General features: G+C 31.7%; 2 protein-coding genes across 2 annotated transcripts; both read left to right on the top strand.

Annotated features, from left to right (window-relative positions):
• Positions 1-67: 67 nt before the first annotated feature.
• LOC106110602 (otoferlin) lies at positions 68-11,439 on the top strand (the record flags this gene model as incomplete). The annotated part of the gene is made up of 24 exons (XM_013292485.1): positions 68-94; positions 182-354; positions 1,131-1,361; positions 1,785-1,955; positions 2,067-2,219; positions 2,444-2,626; positions 3,045-3,158; positions 3,799-3,930; positions 5,133-5,282; positions 5,563-5,702; positions 5,790-6,139; positions 6,246-6,499; positions 6,707-6,751; positions 7,048-7,262; positions 7,423-7,614; positions 7,815-7,985; positions 8,058-8,203; positions 8,379-8,533; positions 8,752-8,933; positions 9,103-9,223; positions 9,515-9,635; positions 9,812-9,984; positions 10,166-10,260; positions 10,592-11,439. Coding segments are annotated over 24 exons (3,869 nt in total), but the record flags the coding sequence as incomplete, so codon positions are not given.
• A 3,683-nt stretch (positions 11,440-15,122) lies between these two features.
• LOC106110607 (solute carrier family 22 member 13-like) lies at positions 15,123-17,182 on the top strand. The gene has a single exon (XM_013292490.1). The coding sequence runs from the start codon at positions 15,215-15,217 to the stop codon at positions 16,943-16,945; it is 1,731 nt and encodes a 576-aa protein (XP_013147944.1). The 5' UTR covers positions 15,123-15,214; the 3' UTR covers positions 16,946-17,182.
• Positions 17,183-26,986: the final 9,804 nt, after the last annotated feature.

Genomic DNA, 26,986 nt, shown 5'->3' with positions numbered 1-26,986 from the left:
TTGCCGGTAGTATAAAATACAAGATAACTACGATACTGTAATTGACGTTAAAACTCTTATCTTTCAGAGTTTTTAACACTAACGGAGGAGATAAGTATGTCTTGACGTTTTTAAGTTATATGTATTTGAATATAAATTAGTATTTACTAATAAAGATACTTTTAAATCTCGTTTAACATAGAACACAGAAAGCTTTATTACACTGGATATCTTGATGTGACGAAGAGTTCTACAGTTTATGGCCACGTGGAATTTCCCAACGCCTTTCCTGTGTTACAACTAGCTACCCGGCTACCAGACTTCAGATTCAGAATGTTTAGAAACAACATGATTAATTGTATTGTACAGCATATCGTGAGTAACCACACAAATTGACATTAATATAAAAATACAACAATACAAATAATGAACCAAACATGATAATAATAAAATATACTATGGTCTTTAAAATCTGTAAAATCATTAAGTTACAGAAGATCAGACTGATTCTGCAATACCCGCGGAGAATTTGCCGTTTTACTTACAGTCGACATAAAACGTCAATTTAGGATCTCTCCGACAACTTGATACTATTCAATAGTTGCATTATGCCAATAAATTCAATATAAAGTAGAACTTATTAAAACCAAGATCATCATTTGTAAATATGCTACGACAACCACTGAGTCATGCATTTTGCTCCCTAGGGAAATTAAATATTGGCAGCCTCATTGCATCCACCCTTATTTCAGCTTCCAAATACACAAATATTTATGTTTTACATATTTGAAGGGTAAATTATTGCACTTGTAAAATGTATATCATTACAAAACGGTACGTGCAAACATTATGCGCAGATTTTGATTACGGTTTGTCAATAGTGCTATTTAAGTTGCCCGTTTTGGTATTAGCGATTGTACTAATTTTACCTTACATAACATAATGTAATGTATTTTGAATTGCATTGCAAATGTTTGATGGTATAGAGCTGCGTCTACACAAGGTAACATTTGGTAAGCTATACAGATGAATCACATCCCATTTAGGTACATATTTTAACATTATTAGTTTTTACTAGCAATATTGATACCGTGCAGTTTTACTACCAATCAATATTAAACTATTTCGTATAATACAAAGATTTTTACCAGGAAAATACAACGAGCGATATAGGAGAACGTCTCGAGAGTTGTGATTACACCAGCCCTATGGATCTGTTAGACCAACTGAGTAAAGTAATAGACGACACAGCCACCGGTATCGTCAAATTCTTGGAGTTTATCCAGTATCCATCGTTTTCGAAAAACTTCTCAGAAAGCGCCTTACGTCATTGCGGAACCGAACTTGATATGAAACAGAACGATCTGCAAAAAGAGGAAATGGTTAGTTTAGAAAAATTCAACAATTACAGTCTGATAATTCTAGCACATTTAATTTAATATAAAGATTTTAAAATCATTACTTAGTATAGTTTTATAAAAGCTCTTAGATATTAATTATCTAGCTCGTTATTTACTACGTAGATGTTTTAATCAAACAAATCCTTGAAGCGAAATTATTAATTAAACCATTCCTGTTCACTTCACATTGTTAATGCCGATATCTCGTTTCCTTACTGAGTATTGATTTACATTTTGAGTTGCAAGATATTCTCTCATTTAGTGTCTGTATATTCAGCAAAAACAGACTGACACAGTAACTAGATACATATTTATTATATATATATTAAGTGTAATGCTACTAATAGTAGTATCTTTTCAATAGATTACGTTTTATTCAACTTAATAATACATTTATTATTTAAGATTAAGATTCATAAAAATTTAATGAAAAGGAAAGAAAGTGCATCAGAAATAACTTTACATTCGATGGATAAATTACCAAAAGACAGTTTTATTGGAACAAAGAAACTCGTTAAAATATTGTTAACGGAGACGAAAACTTTGGGGCAAAGTATGAAAAATCTAATGTGCAAGGTATGTTAAAAAAAAACTTTTTTTAATATGTCTTTTTAGGTAGTGCCAATTTTTGGGGCAAAATTAATTTAGAACAAAAGATATTCATTCAATGTTATTTTTATTTGGCAGACTTCTGAAGGGTGGCCAGATCTTGTTATTTGGTTATTGAACGGTGGGAATAGGGTAGGTTTTGCCAAAATATCCCCCGCAGATATTATCTACTCGCCAATACCAGAGCAAAGTGGCAAGCATTGCGGTAAAATACAAACAATTTATTTAAAGGTAAACAAAATCTTAATAAACATTCTAACATTTTTAATACATTATTTAAAGGAGTTGAGCATGCACTTTGTATTTAAATAATATAAATGCAGTGTGTCTCATAAATTGTTTAAAAATATTTTTTTAAATTATCTTACTAACTATATTTTAATTTTAGAATGAATTTTAGTTGTGTTAAATTTAAATTTCTTGTACGACATTTACCGTTGTTTTACTTTTTTAAGCCTTTGAAATGTCCAAGACATATAAATACATTGCCAAGCAGTTGCTACTGTATAGCGGCCAAATTGGAACTGATTACGTGGATGGGAACATTTCGAGACAAGTCATCGTTTGATAACTTTATGCCACAAGGTTACAAAGTAAGAATTAAGGATCACGACATGTGTGTGAGAGCGTCCACTATGGTAAGCTCCTATTAATAAGTTTTACTTCAAATTTTAAAGCGATTTTAGGACGCGACTTGTTAAAGAGACAACTTAAATTATATGATAACAACTTAAGTATTTGTATAATTTACATACGAATTTTATCATCGAATGTAATTTGTAGTATTTGCATTTATAGTCAAATATATTAAGGCAATCATACTTGAATTGCAAGAAACTCAAGAAGTCAATTCAACAGCTTAAAGCAGCTTACGTGCTGACTCAGGTTTGATAGCAACTGAAAACTGTTCGTAGAATGAGTGTTAACTACTTAAAGCATTTGGTACTTCGGCCTGAAGTAATCCCAGTCTAGAGCCCCTTATTCAAATAGATACTTGTATTCAGTACCGCGTTCCTCAAAGAGAATTGCAGCAAATTTAATAGTTTTATATTTTAGATGGTTGAGTGTCGCGCCTTTGTGTACCGCGCTAAAATAAATGAAGCAAACGATAGCACACCTACCCATCCTTTTCTGCGAATCAACTTTATGAATTCCGTTAAGGAAACTCAGGTAGGTTTATATTGTTTCTACTCACAGGTCATAAGCGAATTCGATGTAGTTAATTCAAATTAATTATTTTATATGTAATACATTACTAAACTAAAGTACAATTTAAAAAAAGTGAATTGAAACACTGCGATAGTTAAAACATAACAAATGTTTTATGTTAATTGTTATATAGCTAAAATGTTACTATGAAAATTGACTTCAGTGACATTTATTTTATCTATATGAATACTTATTGTAATAAAGCGTAAACACACACTTCTTTGTTGCCTAAGATGCAAGAAATTACAGCATATTTTTGAATAATTCTTTTTTTAATACAAAGTCCTACATTTGCGTCAAGCTTTAGGCTATATTTTTTATCGCCATTAAACTTAAGGGGTAAATAATTTGGTTAAAAACCCTAATGTGGGAAAGAGACCATAAGTTGCTGCCAACATCAAGGAAGCAAGGTTGTCATCATGTCATGTCATTTTGACATTTGTAATTGATAATTTGACACATGTAAACAATATAACAACATTTTCTTAATTTCATGCGGATGAAGTCGCACGGGAACAGCTGTTTACATATATTGTAGTCTCTTTAATTAAAGTGAATCTAAGGAAAATTTAGAAATAGTAGCCTAGAATTTTTAATTCAGGTTCGAGAGAAGACTACGACACCTGTATGGAATCAGGTGCTCAGGATACACAGGATTCAGTTTGCAAATTCTCATAGACTTAATATTAGTCCACCTACTGTTCTGGTAGAAGTGAATAATTGCGATGTCGAGGTATTTATCATTAGATTATTTGCTTTTCTTATTTTAAAATTGTATTAAACAATACAACTAAGTAGTTACTTAAATAAATCAAAGTAATTAAGGCCTTAGGTAATACAAGTTCCTTACAATCTTGTTAATAGATATGATATAATGATGAATAAAACAATACATATTGTTAATTCTACACGAAACCCGAAGGTTTGTAAATTGCGATGCTTTCGAAACATTTGAAAGCCCTTTGATAAACAAAATATCGATTTCAGTCTACGCCGATTGGGACAGAAAAGTGGACTTATTTTAATAACGTTGTCTCCAGTGAACCTTATTAAATTTTCTCTTCGTTTTTTGAAATTCCTTTGTCAAAGAATCTATCGATACAGATTATGTGACTTAATAATACAAATGCTGAATATTTAAATATTCAGTTCTCTAACAACGTTCCAAAATAACTTTGCATGCAGAAATAATTTTTCTGCGTTGCGAAAAATCCTTAGGATTGTTACCGCGTAGTTAATAGTTAGGAGGTTCGTTATTCAGAAGTTACATTTTTAGTAACATGTTTTTTGTGGTTTATCCACACGACATATTCATCGGAATATCCAGTCGTCGGGATCACAATACGTGTTCGTTCGTAGTTAGTTTCGTTACGAGTTTTAACATTGTTAAACTTCGCAGCGTTGTTGTTTCCATTTATTTGTTGTCTAGCCATCGACAGTTTCTCCTGCAACCGCTATCTCCGCTTCGTTATCGATAAGGATGAGGCCACCAAATACGTAGCAAATGAAAGTTTTTATTTCTACATCTATGCCAAGTACTATTACAAAGATCAAGAAATATCAAAGAAAGATTAAAATCAAAAACTACTAATCCGATTTCAAAAATTCTTTTGCTATTAAAAAGCGCTAGATTATCATTGTGTAAGAAATAGAATTTTTAAATCTGCGAGAGAGAAGAAAAGAGAAGTTTAATTTTATTATAGTAAGACTACCTTTGCCCGCGACTCCGTTCGCGCGGAATAAAAAAACAAGCATAATCGATAGTCTATATGTTCTTCCAAAGTGTATATGAACATTCTACATCTGTACCAAATTTCAGTGAGATCCGTTAAGCCTAAACATCCGGATTTTCAGAACTTTAGATGGAAGGATGGATACCCTGCCATCTAAATTTTCACATTTATAATATTAGTAAGGTTACAATACTGAATGTAGGACAAAAATGAATTGATTGGCCGCTTCGAACTGACGCCTGTAGTTGACGACAGAGCAGACTATGAATACGCTCCGAAACTCAGATGGTACAACATGGCCATTGGTGCAGAGGTGACTGGACAAGTTCTGATGTCAGTACAAGTGTTGCAGGTAACCGTAATAATTCTAGAAAAAGTGCATGAAACAGATATTTTATAATAAAGTACTGCAATTTTTTAAATAAATTATTTTAGCGCCATCTATAGGTAGGAGCAGCAAACAAGGCAAGCTAAATTATTCATTACAGTTCATAGTCTTGTGTTAGGTTTTATTCTTCACGATAGGTGGCGTTGATCATAGTTAAAATTCTTTTTACACGTTGTGTTTAAAAATAATTTTTCAGTATTCTAACAAAGACAAAAGTTAACTAAAATATGGTTGCATTTTTCAGGTTCCGGAAAAGTTATTAAAGTCAACAACGTACAGCCCTATCGAAGAAACTTTCTTTGCATCTGGTGTTCGAGATTTCGATAACGTCGACGCTATAGAACCTTTGCCAAATACCCTTATCCCAAAATATAGCACATACAAGTACAGTAAACTCTTTAAGTCTCTTTTCCAATAAGTCATTTTGTTAAAAAAGTGGCCTTATTTGCGCATTGCATTTTATGTTTTTAGGGTTGACATATACTGGTGGGGACTGAGAGACGTAACTGTTACTAGAAAACCATGTGTTGTCCTTGAGATTGAGGATCTTACACTGAAATCTGATATAATACTAGACAAGAGGAATAGTTGTAATTTTCCTAACGGCAGATGCTCGCATACTTTCGAAGCACCACTAGACGATACTCACTATCCACCTCTTAACATCCGATTGTACGACAGCAGTACCTTTGGTAGAACTCTATTCTTCGGCACATATGTTGTGCGAAACCCAATGAAGTATTATGTAAACTGGTTACCTCAAGACGAAAGAGAAGCGTCGTTGAGAAGGGCATCTATAATGTCTTCCAGTTTTACTGAAGGTATGTGTAGCGGCTACGCTGCAAATGCCGCAATACCCTAAAAAATAGCACCGTATTTAAAGGATTTTTTTTATAGCTACATTTTGATATGTACTATTTTTTCCAGTGAGACAATCTTTGTACATTAGAAAGAGTGGTCCAATGATAAAGGAAAGCATCGAAACATTTAGTAACATTGCAATACCTGTTAAGGCGCACGTCAAACCGAGAAAATGGGGCAGATTATTTAGTAGGAGGGAACCGGACGAAGAAGAATATACACTATTACCAATGTTTACTAGTAAAGAGAAGAACGCTGTGAAAGAAGTACCATCCACAGAACATAAGGACTGGTGGATGAGATATTTATACTCACAACAGGTCAACCATTTATTTGATTATGCACGTAAGGAATAAGAGTAGTCTTCTGCCGAATGTCACAGCTCTAACGCAATAATTTTTTGCATTGGTTTCTTCCAATTTGATCAACTGACTGATTAAAGTCTAATAAACTTTTACATCACGACACCTTTACAAGTTCTTGAGAACCTTGAGTAATTAATACTAATTATAACAGTTTATTTTTAGGAAGGTATCGGTGAAGATAAAGTAAATGCGGGAGATAAAATCACTGTACGTATTTACTAGTTCTTAATATTACGTAAATAGATACAACACTTATGTTATTAATAAACTCATTGTTCTAATTGTATGCATTACCATACAAATAAACAGAAGATTTCAGTAGATAATTGTTTTAGACAACTATACGTAAAGTCGTTTAGTAAGTAACATGTTATTATAAGTGTACCTGTTTTAAGTCAATTAATATTCTAAAGTTTTTAGAGTAACCGGCATCATGTCAGTGTGATAGACGTATTGGTAATACAATTATTGTTTTTAACATAAGTGATTTCATTCTCATTTAGATATACGATTCGGAGCTAGAGCTACAATCAGGATTCTCTAAATTCAAAGACTGGTGTTCAACTCTCAAACTGTACAATGGTAACAAAACAGGAATTCCAGAGAAGGATGAACAACTACACTGTGGTTATCTTAAAGCTGGCATTGCAATATACAAATGGCCACCACCTTCAACAACTGTGGCCGTCAGTCCGTATGGTGTAGAATTAAATAAAGGGTAATATTATAATTACTAGTAACATCATATATCTTAGAATGTTTAAGCTCTAACAACAAATTTAAAAACATGCGCTGGTAGAGTTGTAAACACTTTTGTTCTTTATGTCGTCAACATTTCTGTAGTTATTTAAGTTTGAATATAAGTTACTCTGTTTCAGTTATTTTAATGACCATCCAAATAATGAAGCGGCAACGTTTTTAGTACGAGTTTATTTGGTGAAAGCTTTTAACTTGATATCAAAGGATTTCACTGGTAAAACTAACCCTTACATCGTATTGACTTATGGCAACAAGCATGTCGGAGATCGGAATGATCATATACCTAGAACACTAAATCCTATTTTCGGGAAGTAAGTAACTATTGTAATTATAACGTATAACTCCACTAAACGCATAAAATCCTTTTTTATGAACTAGTTATAAAAATAGCATTCCATTTTATTTAACTAATTGTAGAACGGCAGTTAGAATTTATTAAAACAGTGACCAATTGGGCATAAGATACGAGTAATATCCTAATAAAGTTAACGATGCTTAATTTTTTTTACAGAATGATTGAATTTAGTTGCACCCTTCCAGAAGACTATCTTTTGACTGTAGCACTCTATGATTACGATGAAAACCAATCTGACGAGATGATCGGCTCAACACAAATCGATTTAGAAGATCGAGTCTTTACAAAACATAGAGCACGAGTTGGTCTATCATTGGAGTATAATGTGTAAGTCAGCAAAATTATACATATTTGAAAGTCATTTCTCGATCATTTCTTTAATACTAAATCTGACTCTAGAATGGGGCCAAATAAGTGGCGTGATTGCGTCAAACCTTCGGCTATACTAGAAGATTTGTGCCAAAAGAACTATATACCATCACCAGTTTATCCTGATGCAACCACAGTTCTTGTGAATGGGGTCGAATATAGAGACAATGAAAGAGGTACGTATGTCGGTCTTGTCAATCTTATAAACAGTTCTATTACTTCATTGTGATATTCACAATAATACATTTTGCTATTATGACTCCAGTGGTAGGTTTAGCGAGTACATGATTGGAATCGTTTAACAATTGAATACTTTCTCTAAAATTAATTGTACCAGTTTAATTGCTACAGAGAAGGTTTATGCATCACCAGTGGAACGCAAAGAGAACATCTGTCTAACACTGCTGCACAACTGGCATACTTTGCCTATTTGTGGATATCAGTTGGTCCCGGAACACGTGGAAACAAGAACTCTATTCAATACTTCAAAGCCGGGATTTGAAATGGTATTATATAACTAAATAATTACTAATCAAAAGTAAACATGATTTGTTGCTGCATTCAGCGTTATGAAGAATAATATTAAATGTTTATCATCAGTTTCACTTAATTACTTTGATTGTGGCATATAGTTTTCTTTACAAACGAATACTGAGGTGAAATTATAAGTAAGTTTTTTTGTAGATTTTTAAACCAGTTTATCAAAGTTTATATAATTTTCTAGGGAAAGTTACAAATGTGGATAGACATCTTTCCCCTGGACTCGAATTTAAGTATTCCAAGTCCAATAGATATAACTCCAAGGAAAATTGAAGACTTTGAATTGAGAGCTGTTATTTTAAATGTTAATGACTTGAAGTTTTATGACAATGAAAAGAAAAGATCAACTGATATATACGTGAGAGCGTGAGTTAAAAATTCCTTCTACGAGAAACCTAAGATTTCCTTATAGATTAAATTTTGTAAATTCCCCTTAACACTTGTACCCTGATTTTGTACTATATTTATCAATATTAAGTGACTTATCTCATATCTACTTTAATTGTATAAAAACATTAACGGCATAATATTGCAGCTGGATCGGTTCAGTAGAACAAGTTCAACATACAGATGTCCACTCATACTATCAGAGTGGTGTATGCAACTTCAACTGGCGTATGATATTCAACTTTCAGTACCAACACGCCGAAGGAAAGGTATGGTTCAGTAATAATTTAAGCACTTTACGAAGTACATATTATGGAATTCCATGATACGATTAAGAAACTTGATTCCTACATAAAACATTTATGACCCCATTTATGGTCACCATCTTGATTCCTGCATAAAGCATTTATGACCACATCGTGTGGAATCCTAGAATTAGTTTAGTCCTTGTAAAAAAAATATTTATACTACTCATCCATAAGGAGTGGTTGCAGGTATCGCTTCCCCTTATGATGTCAATGACTTGTTTATGTTAGCAGTAAATTACTGTTTGTTTTCAGTTAGTTATAAAGGAAAAGGGACCATTCAATGAAGTTGAGGAGCGTATCCCGCCAGTCTTGATTGTACACGTGTTGGACGGTGAAATGACAACGTCTGATGATTTTTTGGGCAATGAATTAGGTAAGTAGTGTAGTATGAATTTAAATACGTTTCTGACATAGGATAGAATATCCTACTTCACAAGCATTGCCAAAATGAGTAGGATATCAAAGTCCTTAACTGTAATCAATGTGTTTATGTAGACTAATCTTAGGTGTTATGAGCTGTTTATGTCTTAATTATATTTATATGTTTAGGTTCCCTTCACCTGAATTTGAATTGCATGCCGCGTGGAGTAAATCTTGCACAAATGTGTACTTTGGATACGATGGACAAAGGCAAGAAAATTAGCCTCTTTTCGTTGCATACATTACGAGCATGGTGGCCTTTGAAGCTTATTGATAGAAATACTGGAAACGACAAACCTGCCGTTAGTACCATTTTTGCGTTTTTTTTTGTTTTTGTATTTTTTTTACATTTTACGAACATTTACCATTTTACCATCCTGACAGAATGATTACATATATATGAATATATTTCATTCGATACGCTTTTTTATCAGCTTTATAAGCGTAGTAAGGAGGGCTTTTTTATTTAATATTATTTTATAGGGCTCTATTGAACTGGAGTTGACTCTGTTGCCAAAAGAAACCGCAATACTTATGCCTCTTGGAATTGGAAGGTCTTGCTCATTTGTACCAACAATGTAAGCCTTAGTTACTCATTAACCTCAAGTTGTTAATTTTAACTACAATTATCTGATAGCACACACTGAGAAACATACTTAATCACGCCTTAATTACACGTGAATGTTTATTTGAAATATAAAGACGAAACTGCACTGTTGAACCTTTCGCCAGCAATCGCTTTGTTATTTTGGCGAATTCTGGTGGCCGCCTGTTCGTCACCTTATATCAAAAAAGTAAACATATCGGTAAGGTCATCTAAAGAATTTAACATTTCTCACTCACTCTCACTCTTTAATTAAAGTCATATCTAGCCGATTACAAATTTGTTAATAAGACATTTATTTACAGATGCACGGCAAAAAAGACAAGGTTCTCAATGATTTGTAAAAAACACGGTCCTAAAAAAAAGCGAACAAATTGCTGTTGGCTTCTTATATTTTTAATGTTCGTTGGATTAATTTCATTGCTCTCAATTTGTTTTATTAATTTACCCGAAATCATTTACGACATGTTTGACTACTGATAAAGTACATAACATTGAGGTACTATTAATGAAATATTTTATCACTGATTACTATCAATGAACAAATTCAATACAAACATTTTGTTACATATTTCTACATAAGAAAAGTAAACACTCTTCTTGTAATTGTTTTCAAGTTTTTTGCTTCGTAACTTCTCTCATTACGAAATGTAATACCTCTTATCTTACAAATTGTATAAACTATCGCACAACTGTTGTGCGATTGTTTCTTAATCGGTTAATTGCAAAATTAAAAATTGAATCGAGATTAAACGGATATACGATAGTTTAGTCAAAGGTTTGCGCACGCTTTTAATAATTTTAACAGCTATGTTGTACAAAGGAGCTCTACATACAAATTTGTACCTTACAGTAGGTTTTCATTGCCTCTTACATAAAACATTTTGTCATAGTCCATTGTCTTTGAAAAGTATTGACATAATGTAACGGCCAGTCTATATTTACAGTTACAATTATGAAATATTAAACATTTGTACTGGTTGTCACGAATAATGATGTTACTGTTTGTATAGTTGTATATTGATAAAGCGCTCATTGTGTCACCGTTCTAATTATTTTTAACTTTTACATGGATTTAATTCGTATATTGTAGGTGATAAAGTAGGTTTTTCCTTCCACAAAACATATTTTATAAATATTTTAATTTATTAGTCATATTGAGGTAGATCTTTTGTAATTTTTAGCGTTTACTTTAAATTTAAATAAAATATTGAATATCTTTTATTTTGTTTCATTTTTTATTGAAAATTCCGTATAATTTTTGTTTGTTTCTATATTTAAAGTCATAAAATGGTTTATTTTTGTACAGTATTACGACTGTAAATAAACAAAAGTGATATGTTGTATTAACATTCGATAATACTAGACCATATAATTTATCACTTAACTAGTTACCCGCGAGTTCGTCATAATTTTCGTTATCAGTAACGCAATCAATTTATCTTCGCGAAATACCAATTTTTTTTAAATGTATAAGTTATGATTTTTATTTTAAAATGATTTCTGATCCCAATATATGCACTAAGTGCGCCCCCTATGCCTATCCTCGTAAGGTTACACTACAGATAAACAGTTTTAATATCTCAGTCTTTCGTAGATGGCAGTAAATGCAATTGCATACTGTACTATCATCATAAATAAAAAAAAAAACGTTAATTAAAATTAAGTTAGGTGTAAAATTTAAAATAAACTATTGTTTTGTTCCGCGATGCAATCTCGATCAAGGCAACTTTTCCTAGAAATAGCAGCGAAGGTTTATACAAAGATTAGCATATGTGTCTGAACGATTCAAGATCGATTTCCCGAATATGTCAAATTGATAAATACCTTCGTCTGGAAAATGTCTATAGAGATACGATATCAGTGTAATAACTTTTTCAAAGAAGTCCTTAGAATGTTTTGCATTCAAATCTAAGATCCGCATCATTCTACTTCAGATTTTATAATAGGAAGTGAAACATTTTACTCCGTGTTTATTTTGTATTTTTACTATGCTTTATTTTCTTGATTAATACAGATTTATTTAACTGATTGAACGACATCATTTCAATATGATATTACTTATGATAATATTACAAATATAGTCTTTTAGCTATAAACTTTTATCGTCAGACTATTCAACCAAAGACAAAACACTTCTACGTAATCATATTAGTTATTTATTATTTTTAAACATATGTACCTACGTTTTTAACAGCGTTACATCAGAAACAATAATTCGACTAAAACACCAACAATTTGCTACAATTTGTTGGCAATGGCCTTCAACATTTTATTGGTTGAATATTAAAATATCAAGTAATCTTTCCTGATGACGTTCTTACATTATCAGCAAATAATCGTAAATTATTTAAGCCACATATTGTCAATTATCTTAATATTTTAAATCCTCGACATTAACATAAAACTTGTCATATTGTTATTTAAACTGTTTAAGTCATTAAAGAGACGTAAATACAAACACGTAAATATTGAAAATAAAGTTAGATTTTAAAACAGAACCGATGCTTGTGTGGAAGAAATAACCGAAATGAGACTACAAAGTCTGCAGCATGTTAGACTTCATCATCAGAATTTACAAATGAAATCAAAATCAAGTTGTAAAGTACAAATATAATTGTCACTCATAACAGTATTTTTAAAATGTTACTTCATATAAAAGTAGCTCAGACTATCGATGTAATCCAATGCTTAATGAAGTAAACATAATAAGCTATTTATCACATATCTATTAAGCTTATCATGTATTAATCACGGCTATTAAAATATGAAACTGTGATTTTTAGTACACAAATTGTCTTTACAGACGCCAGCTAAAACATTTACTCTCGTAAAGCGATTTCAAAATTGTCCCAAATTCGTCGCTCCCGCGCGAGGCAAATTACAATCCATCCAAATCAAATTGCTAACTAACGCAATTAAAAGGAATATTTAATATTAAAGCTACTGCTTTTAAAGGAATGCGATACAGACTAGAAGAAGGATATTGGTTTTAATTATTGACCTAAGTTTTAGATACCAGAGTAAAATTACGAATCATGGGAAAAATAAGGTTTTATAAAAAGAAACCGTTCGTGAATGTCCGGAAATCTATGGCGAATCTCGTCCAGTCATTAGGGAGTTTACACGCATGCCTATTGAATGGCTCGACTGCCAGCCATTCCGCGTCGCTAGATGACCATAGTAAATGCGACCGCGACACAATAAAGTAATACAGTGCTCGTTTTGTAAACTTCAGCGTAATACGAGAGTCTGAAACATCCTGAACGTTTATGGTGAGTCTTCTATACTTTTACAAACTCCATTAATACATAAAAAAATCTTTTACGACGTATGATTAAACTTTATAAGTATATACAAATAGATTTTATACAAAGTTTCTTATGCAAATTATAAATTTGTTAGATCATTTTATGATGTGCGATATTGAGTTTTTTAACCTTTGTGATAGAAAAATAGTAGGTACTTAAACCAGATAATCAGAAGTGAGAGCGAATTTTATTTTCACATCTCGGAACCTTATCTTCCAGACATCTTATCATGAATCTCATTTCAACTGAAAATGTACTTGAAACCAAAGCAAAAACGCAGTCTCCAAGTGCGCATTTGTTTCTTAATAGATAAATAGTTAGCGTAAGTAATTATAATGCTTTGCTTTACTTTATGATGTACGTATTGGTAGCAAAAATAATTTTCTTATTATTAATTTAATTGTTTACAAATGTGTACCAACGGCATTTTAAACATTAATTTTAACATTTTATTTCATCGCTAAAGCTGCTAAAGCTGTTGTAGTATTTATCCGAGGATTCGATTTAAGAGATCCTTTCTCCAAGAAAACAACAAAAGTTCATTAGTGGTTCTTGTAAGACGCCTAGCTTTTGTTTCCGCCCCTAATATGCGTTTCTCATTCTGTTATCGAGGTGTCATTACGAGAACTAAATAAAAGATCAATTGTTATAGTTGGTTTCCACTGTCAATACCTGTTACACTATATACTATATTGTTAGCTCTATTTGGTTCAAAGGATATGGTGGAATGATGATGTGTTTTTTGGAATTATTATTGCTGCGAAACCCACGGTTAGGACAACAACACCTCAAGACACCATATGTATCGTAGTAAATTCAGATAGATGGATGAATATAGAGAATGTTTGTTAGAGTTTGTAGCATTACTGCTAAACAGATCTTGATGAAATTTAGTGTAGCTGTAGTGTGACAAGGTAGTCTGGACGGCCACGTAGGCAACTTACTATTTTTTAAACGAACGCGGACAGTATCCCACAATAAACCACAAAGAAGTAGCATCAACATTATATTTTTAATTAGGGTTTTGCTTTCCATTAACATTTTTTTGACTATTAATATTTATGTACCTGCGCAAGATAGAGTTTGTTTGATCTATTTCAGTATAAAATAGATATCTACTAATTTTAGAATATTACCTTTAATAGATTCTATCATGATAACGCTTTTTTTTCAATTGTACATTTTGTAGATAACATTTATTACGAAGCTGAAAATCTCTATTAAAAGTGTAATGAAAATGGATAAAAGCCGATAATGAATAACTGTAAATAAATTTAACACAAAAGTAATTATTTTACATATTTCTTTTAAAGAATTTACATCTGATAGTAATGAGGGGAATTTATCTATACACATACCTTATTATATTGAATTGTGCCCTGCTCTTCGTAAAAATCTCATAATCTCTGTATATGATAGTACAAACAAAATGTAAGCCATGATACGTAAATAAACGTACAGCTTTATCTTTTCGTCATTTGACGAGAATTATATAAAGAGAATTCTAATCATACGCTTCACAGTTCGAAGACAGATTCGACAACGAACGTTCTTAAGGAACAAAGTTGGCATTTAAAATAAATACAAGCAAGTTAGGTCTCAAATTAATCAAAAAACATGGAAGATAAAGTCGTCAGTGAGAAAACGGCATCGAAAAATTATATATCGGAGACAGATGACATCTCAAATGGAGAAGTGGACTACGATCAATTACTCTCATCAGCTGGGGAGTTCGGCCGATACCAGTGGTTTCTATTCTTTGCCACTTTCCCATTCTACATATTCGGTACATTTTCATATTACTCGCAAATTTTTATGACAGAACCTGCGCAGAATCATTGGTGCTGGGTTCCAGAGTTAGCGAACTTGAGTGAACATGACCGCCGGACCTTGGCTATCCCATCAGATAAAGATGGTCGTTTCGGTTATTCACAATGCACAGTTTATTCCGCAAACTGGAGTGATGTCTTGATAAGCGGAATAAAACCAAACGAATCTTGGCCGACTGAAACCTGTCAAAATGGATGGGAATTCGACAAGTCTGAAATACCTTATCCAACTGTGTCCAGTGATTGGGGATGGGTATGTGACAGGGACAGTTATCAAGCTACTGCACAATCAGTATTCTTTCTTGGATGTATACTGGGAGGCTTCGTCGTTGGATGGGTGGCTGATAAATTTGGAAGAGTTCCAGCGGCTGTGTTTGCTAACGTTATTGGCTGTGTAGCTGGGATAGCCAGTACATTTACGACTTCATTCTTAGAGTTCTCTATATGCCGATTTTTCATGGGAATGTCTTATGATAACTGTATGATGATGATATATCTTCTAGTACTTGAATTTGTAGCGCCGAAGTACAGAACAATTATTGCTAATTTGCCTTTTGCAATTTTCTATACTCTTGGCGTTAGTGCATTGCCTTGGATTTCTCTCGCATGCGGTCACTGGAAGATTATTGGCTTGGTAACAAGTTCTACAATGGCATTGGCTATATTTACACCATTCATTGTTCCTGAGAGCCCGAGATGGTTGCTATCAAAAGGACGAGTTGATGAAGCTGTAAGCAAACTCATAAAAATCGGAGAAATCAATAAAAAAGAAATACCATCGAAACTTATTGAAGAATTTAAATTATCGGTAAAGAGTGAGAAAAAACAAAAGAGTGTTAGCTCTCTAGAATTACTTAAAAGGCCTATATTAAGAAAGATTTTTATTACCATGTGTATGGTTTACATGTGTTGTATGATTGTTTTTGATGCTTTAGTTAGAAGCGTCGGTAGTTTAGGATTCGACTTTTTCTTATCTTTTACATTAGTATCGCTAACGGAATTCCCTGCGTTGGTGATAGTAGCTTTTGTTTTGGATCTGACAGGCCGAAAGTGGCTAACTATTATTTCCTTTACATCGTGCTGTATATTTAGTTTTGCAACAGCCTTCGTTGGTGGGGGCTTGCAATCAGTCCTATGTGCTGTAGTTGCCAGATTTTTTGTGAACATAGCTACTAACACGTCTATACAGTGGGCCGCAGAGATGTTGCCAACGATGGTAAGAGGTTCAGGCACATCAATTGTCCATATCTGTGGTTATGTAGCTACTGTTATTTCTCCATATATTGTGTATTTGGAAACTTACGTCTTATGGCTTCCCCTCGTCATAGTAGGATCTCTTGCAGGATTGGGTGCAGCGCTTGCTTTAATTTTGCCTGAAACTGCGAGAAGAGATATGCCCCAAACATTTGAAGACGCCGAAGAGTTAATAAGAAATCAAAAGCTATTCGAAATACCATTTTTAGAAAAGAAAAAACGAGAGGCATCTGGTCATGTAAACTCATCATTCCAAATGAGTTGAAGTAATAAAATATAATTAAGTTCTTGTAATCGCAGATGCAAAAGCGAAATGTCCCTTGTCCTTATACCATTCGTTTTTTTTTAAATACAGCTTGAATAAATTATAAAGGCTATAGCGAATAATCCGAAAAATTGTAAAACGAAATTTCGAAACAGCGACTGTTCAGTATTATATTTGATATTGTTTTATTTAAATGTGTGAAAAAGTGTTGTATAAATAAATACAAATTAAAAACTATTTTATGTGTAGAATTGTAAGTTTTTAAGTTTTTGTTCTAATAAATATTTGAATGTACAAATGCCATAAAAACTAAGATAAATATACAAAATTCATAGAAATATATTTTTTTTTATTATTTTATTAGCTTATAATATAAACCCAAAGTTATCTCACAAACGTAAGTAATAGATTGTTTTTGTGTGATAAAATACTGAAATAACAGGGATGCATGAAATTATAATATGCCCGGGTACTCGTATTGTTGCGTTATATCCTATTTTATAATCAAAAGCGTACCTTCTAATGTATTACAGGGTTAGTGGTAAAATTACACTTTCCAAATTCTTCATACGCAAAAGTCCAAAAATTTAAATCCATTCTTGCGGATCATATTTTTTTTCTTGACTTCTTCCAACATTGGGACTACTTTCTGTATAGCCATCCTCATACCTTTTGTTACATAATATATCAGTTTTAAAAAATTGGACTCTTTTCCTACTTCACGTGCTAATCGTCTTACTGCAATCGCCTTCAGGACTTACTTTGCACCTGATAGACATTTCGATTTTGTGGTTCCTGCTTTTACTTTCTATATCTGCAGCGCGATGCGTTTGTGATGATGATGATGATGATGATGATGATGATCATCATCATGATAAAATATGATAAATAGAGATTCTTATTTTATCGTAGTTCATCCAAAACAAATTGTTTTCTGCAATTTTTTAACAATCATCACCCGAGTAGGCAAGCGTACACGGAGTTAGAGAATCATCAAAATAAGAGTAAGGGTGCCTTGAAGCACAAGAATCAGGGATTTATACCCAAAATATGTTCCTAAGTCCTTTCATCAATCTTATGAAGACATTATTTTTTACACTGTCAAATATGTATCCGATAAATTGTTTTCACCGAGTGTAAAACATCCATGTGACATAATATCAAGACGGAATATAAAAATTTCGTATCGTGTTACGATATGCAATCTGAATTGCCTTTGGATAAAGATATTCACACTTATAAACCATAAATCAATGTCGATTTTGATCTGGGATTAAAATTTCACGTGTACACGTGCCGTTATTTACTACATATACCAGTTTGGCATTAGAAAAATTAAATTACCTATCGAAGTACGTAGTATTTATAAATAACATTAAACGCTCTTAAAATGAGCTATTTTTCAAAAGCCTTGCTATTTTATTTAGTTCTTTTACTGTGAAGTGGAGATAATCATGTTACTTCAAATCGATATACGGGAATAGAAAATAAAGTAGAAAATACCGGTAGATTTTAAAACATAATCTTTTTTTAAACATACTTATTCCATTCCATGACCGTAACGATGATATAACATTTTTGAAAATTTTTTTTTATAATATTCTGATTGAGTGAGAAGTATCAAAGAAAATAAGCTTTAATATGAAGATTACTAATAATTAATACTTCACTATATGGTATGTATATCCCCACGGAGAGACTATCCTGAATTAGTGTTGACTGGGCCATAGTCAACCATGCTGGTGCAGTGTGGGATGTTTTACTTCGCACATACCATATCTTTGAATTTCTTGTCAGATATGTGCATGTCGCATCACGATGATTTCTTTCATCGTAAGAACGTTGGAAAAATGTACATAAGAAAATCTAAAAATACATTGGTACATGGTGAGAACCAAACCCAGGATGTATAAATTACAAGTCAAGTGCTGAACTCCTGTGCTACTGGTGTTTTTAAAGATTACTTGAAAAGCCGTAATTGATTTTATTAGGTAGAGACTGTGTTCGGAATAATGATTGATGCGCATTTGTGTATTTTTTTTATTAAAAAAATCCAACTGCGTACAATTATAAAATTATATTACATCTAGTATTATATGACAGTAAAGCCAATGATAGGTTTTTACTTAAGGTGTTAAAGGTTTTTTTTATAAAATTTAATTTATAATAAGTATGATATAATAGAATAATAATGAAAAATATAGTAAATCAAAAGAAAGTCACACATCACGGCAAGGGAATATAATATGAAGAAAAAATAAAAAATACATATGCAAGTGCAAGAGTAATAAGTTATTAACAGAGTAATGTTAATGTTGAAATAAGAAAAAAGCTATTTTCCGTAAAGTAGGAAAGCTGTTTACTTTTTTGTTTCTCCTTCTCTTCGAACATATGCTCGTACATGTGTTTTTATAAAATTCGTCGTAACTCAAATAAATATTAGCAATATATTATTATTATGAAATCTTCATATGTATTTATTTCTAATTTTATATATTATACGTTTTACATGACTTGTATTTAAAAAAAAAAACAAGTTTTATAAAAAATAGAGCACCACCGGCTTCGGAATCCGATAACTTAAGCAACCAGTGGTCAGGGTTGCAGAGACAGGAACCTCCTCACAGCGTGCGGTTTCTAAAATGACTGCCTCATTATTATTATTATATGTGATAATTCGACAAATAACTGCGTGTAGTAAAACACTTCCGTGTAGTCATTATTTCCTATTTACTCAAACCTTATTTAAATATCTCGAGTGGTTTGTTTTCATGTCTTAAAAAGGAACTTACAGGATAAAATTATGTATTGATTGTATCAATTGATAGTTGCCGCTGACGGTTGTTATTCGCAATCTTAAGTGTGATCTATATCTAGTCACATTTTATCAATCACATTTTTAACTGGCGCCTACCTTAATTGTATCCTTGAAGTTTCAATCATCGGACGTTAGAAGACAATTGTAATAGTAGATAAGATAAAATTAATCTTTTTTAAGTGTATAAATCTGAGCAGAGAGAGTACCGCCAGCTGGATCTAAATGACAGTTTCCATTGACGAAAAATAACGTGCGAAAACGTTTTTAATTTTTTTTTAAATGTTTAGAACATGTTTTTAACTTCTGGCGTTTAGTTTTTGATATTCATCTTCATCTTTAATGCTACGTGGCTCTGGCATACTATTTCCTAAACATTGTACGAGTTTTTGTATATTGCATATTATGTTTGAATCGAGTATCGCTTTACACAATAAATTAGCAACCCTTTGAGTTTAATAAATTATACGCAACACAATTACAAAGTAATAGGTTTATCCCACAATCACTATTAAACGCAAATATCGCAATTATTCGAATATTGCTAATATCAGAATTAATGGAAAGATAAAAGCACAATCACAATTTTGACGTAAGATATCTTAATTCATTGACAAATATTGCAAGTGGCGTATAGTTAAATTTTATAAACCAGTAATATAGATTTGTACAAGATAAGATGTTTGTTGGTTAGACCATAAACTCGTAGTTTGCCTAATTACTTCCCATTTTACAGTCTTAATACACAATACGTGACCCGCATCAAACCAATGATGTAAGAACATTTTAAATTACTACACTAAAACTCTACAGTGTGTTATTGTACAATTTAGTAGGGATGGGTTGTGTAAAATCGGGTATGAATCTTTTCGATTTTTGATTGTTACTCTCATAGAAGTTAGAATCGATAATTTCATAGTTATAACTTATGGATTCAGATAAAAAACACTGTTTTCTCAAATCAATAATGACCTACAAAACTAAAACAAAGAATGAAAGTTAATATTTATTATTAGTACAGTTGTAAATAATCGAATTAGATTACCCTATTATTATTGTCACACTATATGCGTTACACTATATTAATTAATTGTTCCCTAAAGTAATTAATAAACAATAATTTTAATTTAGTTCGATAAATTTAACCGAATATCGATAGCTCATAGTTCACTATGTGTGTTTGTTTCTTCACTATGATAACCGTCTATTAAGTATGGCATTTTAAATCTTATAAATTTAATTCGAAACTTCATGTGCGTAATTTATCAATCTAATCAATCTTATTTAGACAAACTATAAAATACTTTTTGTAACAACTTAACTTCGCTCAATCCATTTAATTTGCGAATTTATTTAAAAAAAGTCCCCTTTGTCCTTAATATATTCTGATCAGAATAGCAATCTATTTTTACACAATAGGAACAATGTACGTACTCGTACGTGTGAGGTATGTTTACGTCAACATAAACACGGTGAGTAAATATGTACAATAAATTAACATAATACAGCTGATAACGCACATGGGATAGCCGTGACGTCACTTTATATATTGCCAGATTATTGCATTAAAAACGTAAGATTTTTATACATTTGTAAACAGTCGGATATCACAATTTAACATCAACGTCACACATTGGTTAAATAATAACTTCCTTATTACTGACCCCCGATATAAGTCCTGATTATATCGTTGTAATTCCTATAAATCAGTACAATTAAATGATCATAACATAAGGTCAAACTCAAAGACCGTTTATGGTTGTCCAGGAAGACTTTTTGTGTAGATCTTACTAACTTACATTAGTAAGTAAGTAATAGGAAGTAATATTAATTATAAACACGAAAGTTTAGATGGATGGATGAATGGTTATTTGTTATAATGTTTCTTCAACAAGGCTCAACGGATCTCGATAAAATATGGCCCATACGTACTTGTAGATCATTATGTAAAAGAATACACATGCGGCTTACTCCCTTTTTTTTTTAATTCCGCGCTAACGCTGTAGCGGGTAGAAGCTAGATTTGAATATAAATATACGGATATTCTGAAGGCTTTACAAGGACAATTAATAAATGGTAACTTAACAAAGAAAAAATCAACAACATGATCGTATCTAGTCCATTTCTTTAAAGCTTAGATCCTTAATGGTTTTAGTGTTGTCAATTTCTTTAATTGACTAAAAGTGCAGCTGTTAAACTCGATACACATTAACTGCACAGTTAGACTCTTCAGTTAAAACTGAGGGTGTTGAATTTATATTTGATTATAATTTTGACTTCTGCCGAAGTTCAATCTAGACAAATCAATTTCTAAACAAATAACTTCATCTAAAAATAATTTCAATGTAATAAAAACAATCCAATAAGATCATTAAAACCGTTCTGTTTTATCCATTGATAACATTTTACATCGTATATCTTCATTTCATTTAATTGTCAGGTCAGTTGGTTGATGTTTTTCCGATAGAAGTTCTGTGATTGCGGTCTCCTGTTGTCTCACATACTCTGCACTCTAACAATATCTACACCTTAGTTACAAAGAAATTCACTTCGTTGCATTTGAACATCTTATTATGAATATTTAGTATTAAAATAGAATAATTGTAAAAGTTACACAAATATCAAAAATAAGCATTTGAAGCGTCGCCGTCGGCGGCTCAGGGGTTTGAGCACTTGACTTGTTGTGATTTTAGATTTTTTCTAATTTCATACGTACGAGTACATAATTTACCCGAATTTCTTACGTTGAAGGAAAGAAAAAATAAGTACGCCAGATAGTTTATTTAAGTTTCTTAATTTTATATTTTCTGCTTAATTGTCTTCGTTTTACTATAAGTATAATATCGGCGTTTGTAGTAAAGTTAATTATTGTTTATTTAATTTCGCGACCAAGCAGGGTTGTTAAACAAATAAAGCCAAAATATTAAGGTTTGTAAAACCTCCCGCATCAATGGAAGTGGTTTGACCAGGAATTCATTCAGGGAAAACGCACGGAGATCCTTAATCCACTAATGTTATTAGTGATGAAAGAAAGGTTAGTTAATAAGAATAAATAATTGTGATCTCTGTATACAACTGCGTAATTTTTTTATTTCTAATATCAATATTGAACTCACATAATTGCATTAGTATTAGTTTAAACCTGGTTCCTCCCAAAGTAATTCCTCCTTGTAATTCTAGTAAGACATTTGTGCAAACATCAACAAGGTAAATTATCTAAATATTTGATTTCAGATATGACACAGAGTAATAAAATTATAGAGGTCTTATGGCGCTTATTATTGTCACTCTGTTTAAAAATGGTACGTAGGTAGTTATCTTTATTAGGTTTTTAAATTACGTTTAATGTTCGTTATACCACAAAGTCCGTAATTATGGTATACTAATTAATTATAGTTATTCAAAATTACCATTTAACCTCAAAAAGCAGTAAAAAATGCAAAAAAAAAAATTTTTTTCACGGATCGTATTTTGTTTCAATATTTCTCATATTGTAAAATATTCATTCAAATACGGTGTTAATATGTTGCAAAGTAAATAATACTAAATATACTGGTGATAAAAACTGATGTTTTAAGTATCTACAAATGGCTACATTAGATAACTTAATGTTGTTTGTATTCCGTTCATCTTTAGCAAAACACACTTTATGACTAAAGAAAATTTTAACCCTTCCCTACCTTACGATACGTGTAAAAGATTATTTGATTCAGCTTAATAGTTATTTATTGTTATTAAATAGTAACTATGAGGTGAAAAACAGATTACATGGTAATTGTTGTAAAGTTGCAAAAATCACTAGTAGTTTATATGCTTTATTCTTGTACAATGATGTAATAATGTACAATTTTATTGAAAGCTGCATGTGGGATGGTTCTGTATCGAGGTTAACTGTCGTGGTGACATTAACTGCTAATGCAATAACCGATGGCTATGAGACCAACAAACAGAAAATAAAGTAACAAACAGGAAATATTACAACTAGTAAATAACGCGCGAGAAACACAAAGTATAACTGTATACTTCTTTAATCGTTAACACTAACAAGACTACATTTACTGCATAAAACGCATAGATTTTAAACATTTTTATAGGAGTCAGATTACATGTAGCGTTAATAGGAAAGTTTAAAGTTACTAAAACACCAAAAACTATATCTAACGAAATAATTCTGCAACTAAACGTCATTTATTCTGGGTTGCTGAAGTTTACATTGATTTTATCATTACCAAATGATTCGTTAGTGATAGATTGAAAGAAGTTTTCACGGAGTAATTTCACCCATTGCGTGAAGTTATCGAATCAAAAACACTAAAGAATACATAAATGCACTTGGGAAACCGCTCATTAGTCGTCCTAATATCGACAGTTAATGTTATATAATGTTGCTACGGCGCCAATGGATTACTAGATACAAATTACTCCTAAATTTTAACATACAATAAATACAAAAGAAAATAATCACCTCAGATGTAATTATGAACGAAATATTATCGGAGAAATGTTATTGTTTTCGTTTCCTGGAAATTAGGAGCTACATTTCTGACATATCGAAAGTCAATCATGTCAAGTTAAGAGTAAATTCCCTGTCAAGATGCGACTCTCGTCTCAAAAAATACTTGTTTGGGAAGATAAAAGATAATAGTTTTGGTTGTTTGGCGGTCATCGACATTGGAAGTAAGAGTTAATAACCGATTCTGTGTAAACTAGGTTATTATTTATCGTAAATAGAAAAGTCTTAACGAATACTTGAAGATAGCTCGGGCCGATGACCAGTATTTATGCTATTCAATTCATGTAATGTGTGACACTACTAATATAGCTGGAGTACGGCTGCTAGTAATAAATCATTTTACACACAATTTCACGATGAAACTTTTATAAAAATTAAACTACATTGAATTTCGGAAATACTAACACTTGATAAATAATAACGTTCAATCTCCCATCTAATTCTCTGTGAAAACACAAAAAATAATCCAAACGTTTCATGGATCTTTACTAAAGCCTTTACTTGTCGATTCGGAGAAATAGAAACGACCGTCAGTGGTACAAATAACTCTTTGCATTTTGTTTCTGAATTGATATAAAACTTACAAAGAAGGAAATAACAAAAAGAGACGTAATAAATATGTAATACATGATGACGAACAAACATACGACACAAAATGTCAATGAACTAATCTTTTCATGTATCATTTCAAGATTTGATCAGATGTATAAAATCACATGGATTTTGTCACAGATAAATATTCGAGATATGTTTATCTTAAATTTGATAGCAAAGAACTTGAAATTCTAATGATTTAAGATTTACATGCGACCTATATCGATCGCAGATAAGATGTTATTTTTAGATAGTACATATGTACGTAAAGAAAACGTGTGCAAGCTGACATTCAGTACGACGTGGGAGCCCTGTTGAGTAGATGGCCATGTAAAAAATCAGCTAGTGAGGAGACAAATAAAATTTTAAATTTTGCATTGCATTGCATTTGACTAAATAGTTTCAAATGGAAGCATAACATTCCTTACATTATTTTAATTGAAGTTTACTAAGGTGTGCATGTAATATTTATGCAAAATCGCATAGCAATCAGTGTGATGTAAGCAAAATATTCATTTCTATAATAATTCAAAAGCTAGTTTGCAGATAAAATCCACAGGTTAAAATACGCTAGCAGTATTCACATAGCATTCGAAGTTTGTCAAAGGTGTGGTCCCATTAGCGCAATGAATGATGCTTGTCTTGATACTGTCACCATCAAATTATATAAATTGATTACCATACCTGGCGCTCTAACTCGCAAATTGTCAGCGGCGAAAGATAATTTCTTCATCGCACGATATTGTTATACAAAGTGTGACCCTGGTTTTATAACTATTAAGCTATTATAACTATTGTTCTATCGACTTGTAAAAGCTAAAATTACTTTTCATTATAGACAGCAATTAAGTATTTCAAAATAACAGAAAAAAAATCTTAACAAATGTTTGCATGAATAAAAAAGAGTATTTTTAGAGCATTTAAGATTTACAACCTTGTCTATGACCTACTCTATTAGGAACTGTGTTTTCTAATATAAACACCGAGAACATTAATAAAGACAAAAAAAAAATGTAAGGATTATTAAGAGTGGAAGGTTTCTTGTAATATAAGTTTTAAAATATTGGAAACTTACGATGGTAATGTTTATTGATTTTATTGCTGCAGACCTTAGAGAACCCTATATTAAATCTGCGTAAAGTGGAATCCAGCAAGTGATTGGCGTAATAAGATTTATATTGGTTTCTTCGAGACGTGCAATTTTTCAAATGATAAACTGGTAGCTTGTTCGCTTGTCTCCAATATGAACTGATATTGCATTTACTGCTTACTGCAGTCGGATTTCTTGTTACTGACTAACATGATTTTTTATGAATATTTTAAACGTTGAAATTGAAAAAGTAAAACAAGTTATGAGTATTTATTATAATTCATTTCTTCATCACCGTTACCTCAGCCAGTCAGCCTCTTCCCATTCCCATTCCCTGCTAATACCTGAACAAAATATTACAACTAGCTTTTGCCGACGAAATGGTCCGTGTGGAATAAAAAAAAAATAATGTAGCCTACGTCTTCTTCCAGCTTCTTCTCTACATATATGCCATATCTAATTGGGAACATCCGCAAGTTTAAGAAACAAAGTCTAACAAACATCTGTCCATTTATATAAACTTTCGCATTTTTAATATTAGTAAAATCAGACATCCCATGGATTTTCATAAAAAGCTGTTAAAACGCAACATTATCTACGTCTTATATAATACTTTAATAAATCAGTTTAGATTTATTATTTGATTATGCCTCAACAAATAATGTATTTTTTAAAGTAACTTGTAGTGTATCTATAAGTCTATGTCTACCATGTTAAGGTCTAAAGATAATTGGAAATGTCAACACTCATAATTACTTTAACATTGTTTGTGTCATCACTTCTTCCAGTTTCCGAGAAATAACCGTCGGCAACTCAATGATAACACATGCGTCTTGCACTTAAAATACTTGTGATAATAATCGCAGTCTAACAAATATGATGGATTACTTTATTGACATGTTAACCGGCCTTGTAACTATACCTAAAGTACAAAGGTCTTGCACTCAAAATTCCCAACAATGTAATATGAAAAATAATACATAGGTTAACAAAAGTTTGATAAAAAAATATGTAGGTAATAATAATAAA

This window comes from Papilio polytes, unplaced genomic scaffold (genome assembly GCF_000836215.1).
Source record: "Papilio polytes unplaced genomic scaffold, Ppol_1.0 DF824224.1, whole genome shotgun sequence".
NCBI classification, from domain to species: Eukaryota; Metazoa; Arthropoda; class Insecta; order Lepidoptera; family Papilionidae; genus Papilio; species Papilio polytes.
Note: the sequence above shows the minus strand (reverse complement) of the source record. Positions and strands in the feature narration are given on the sequence as shown.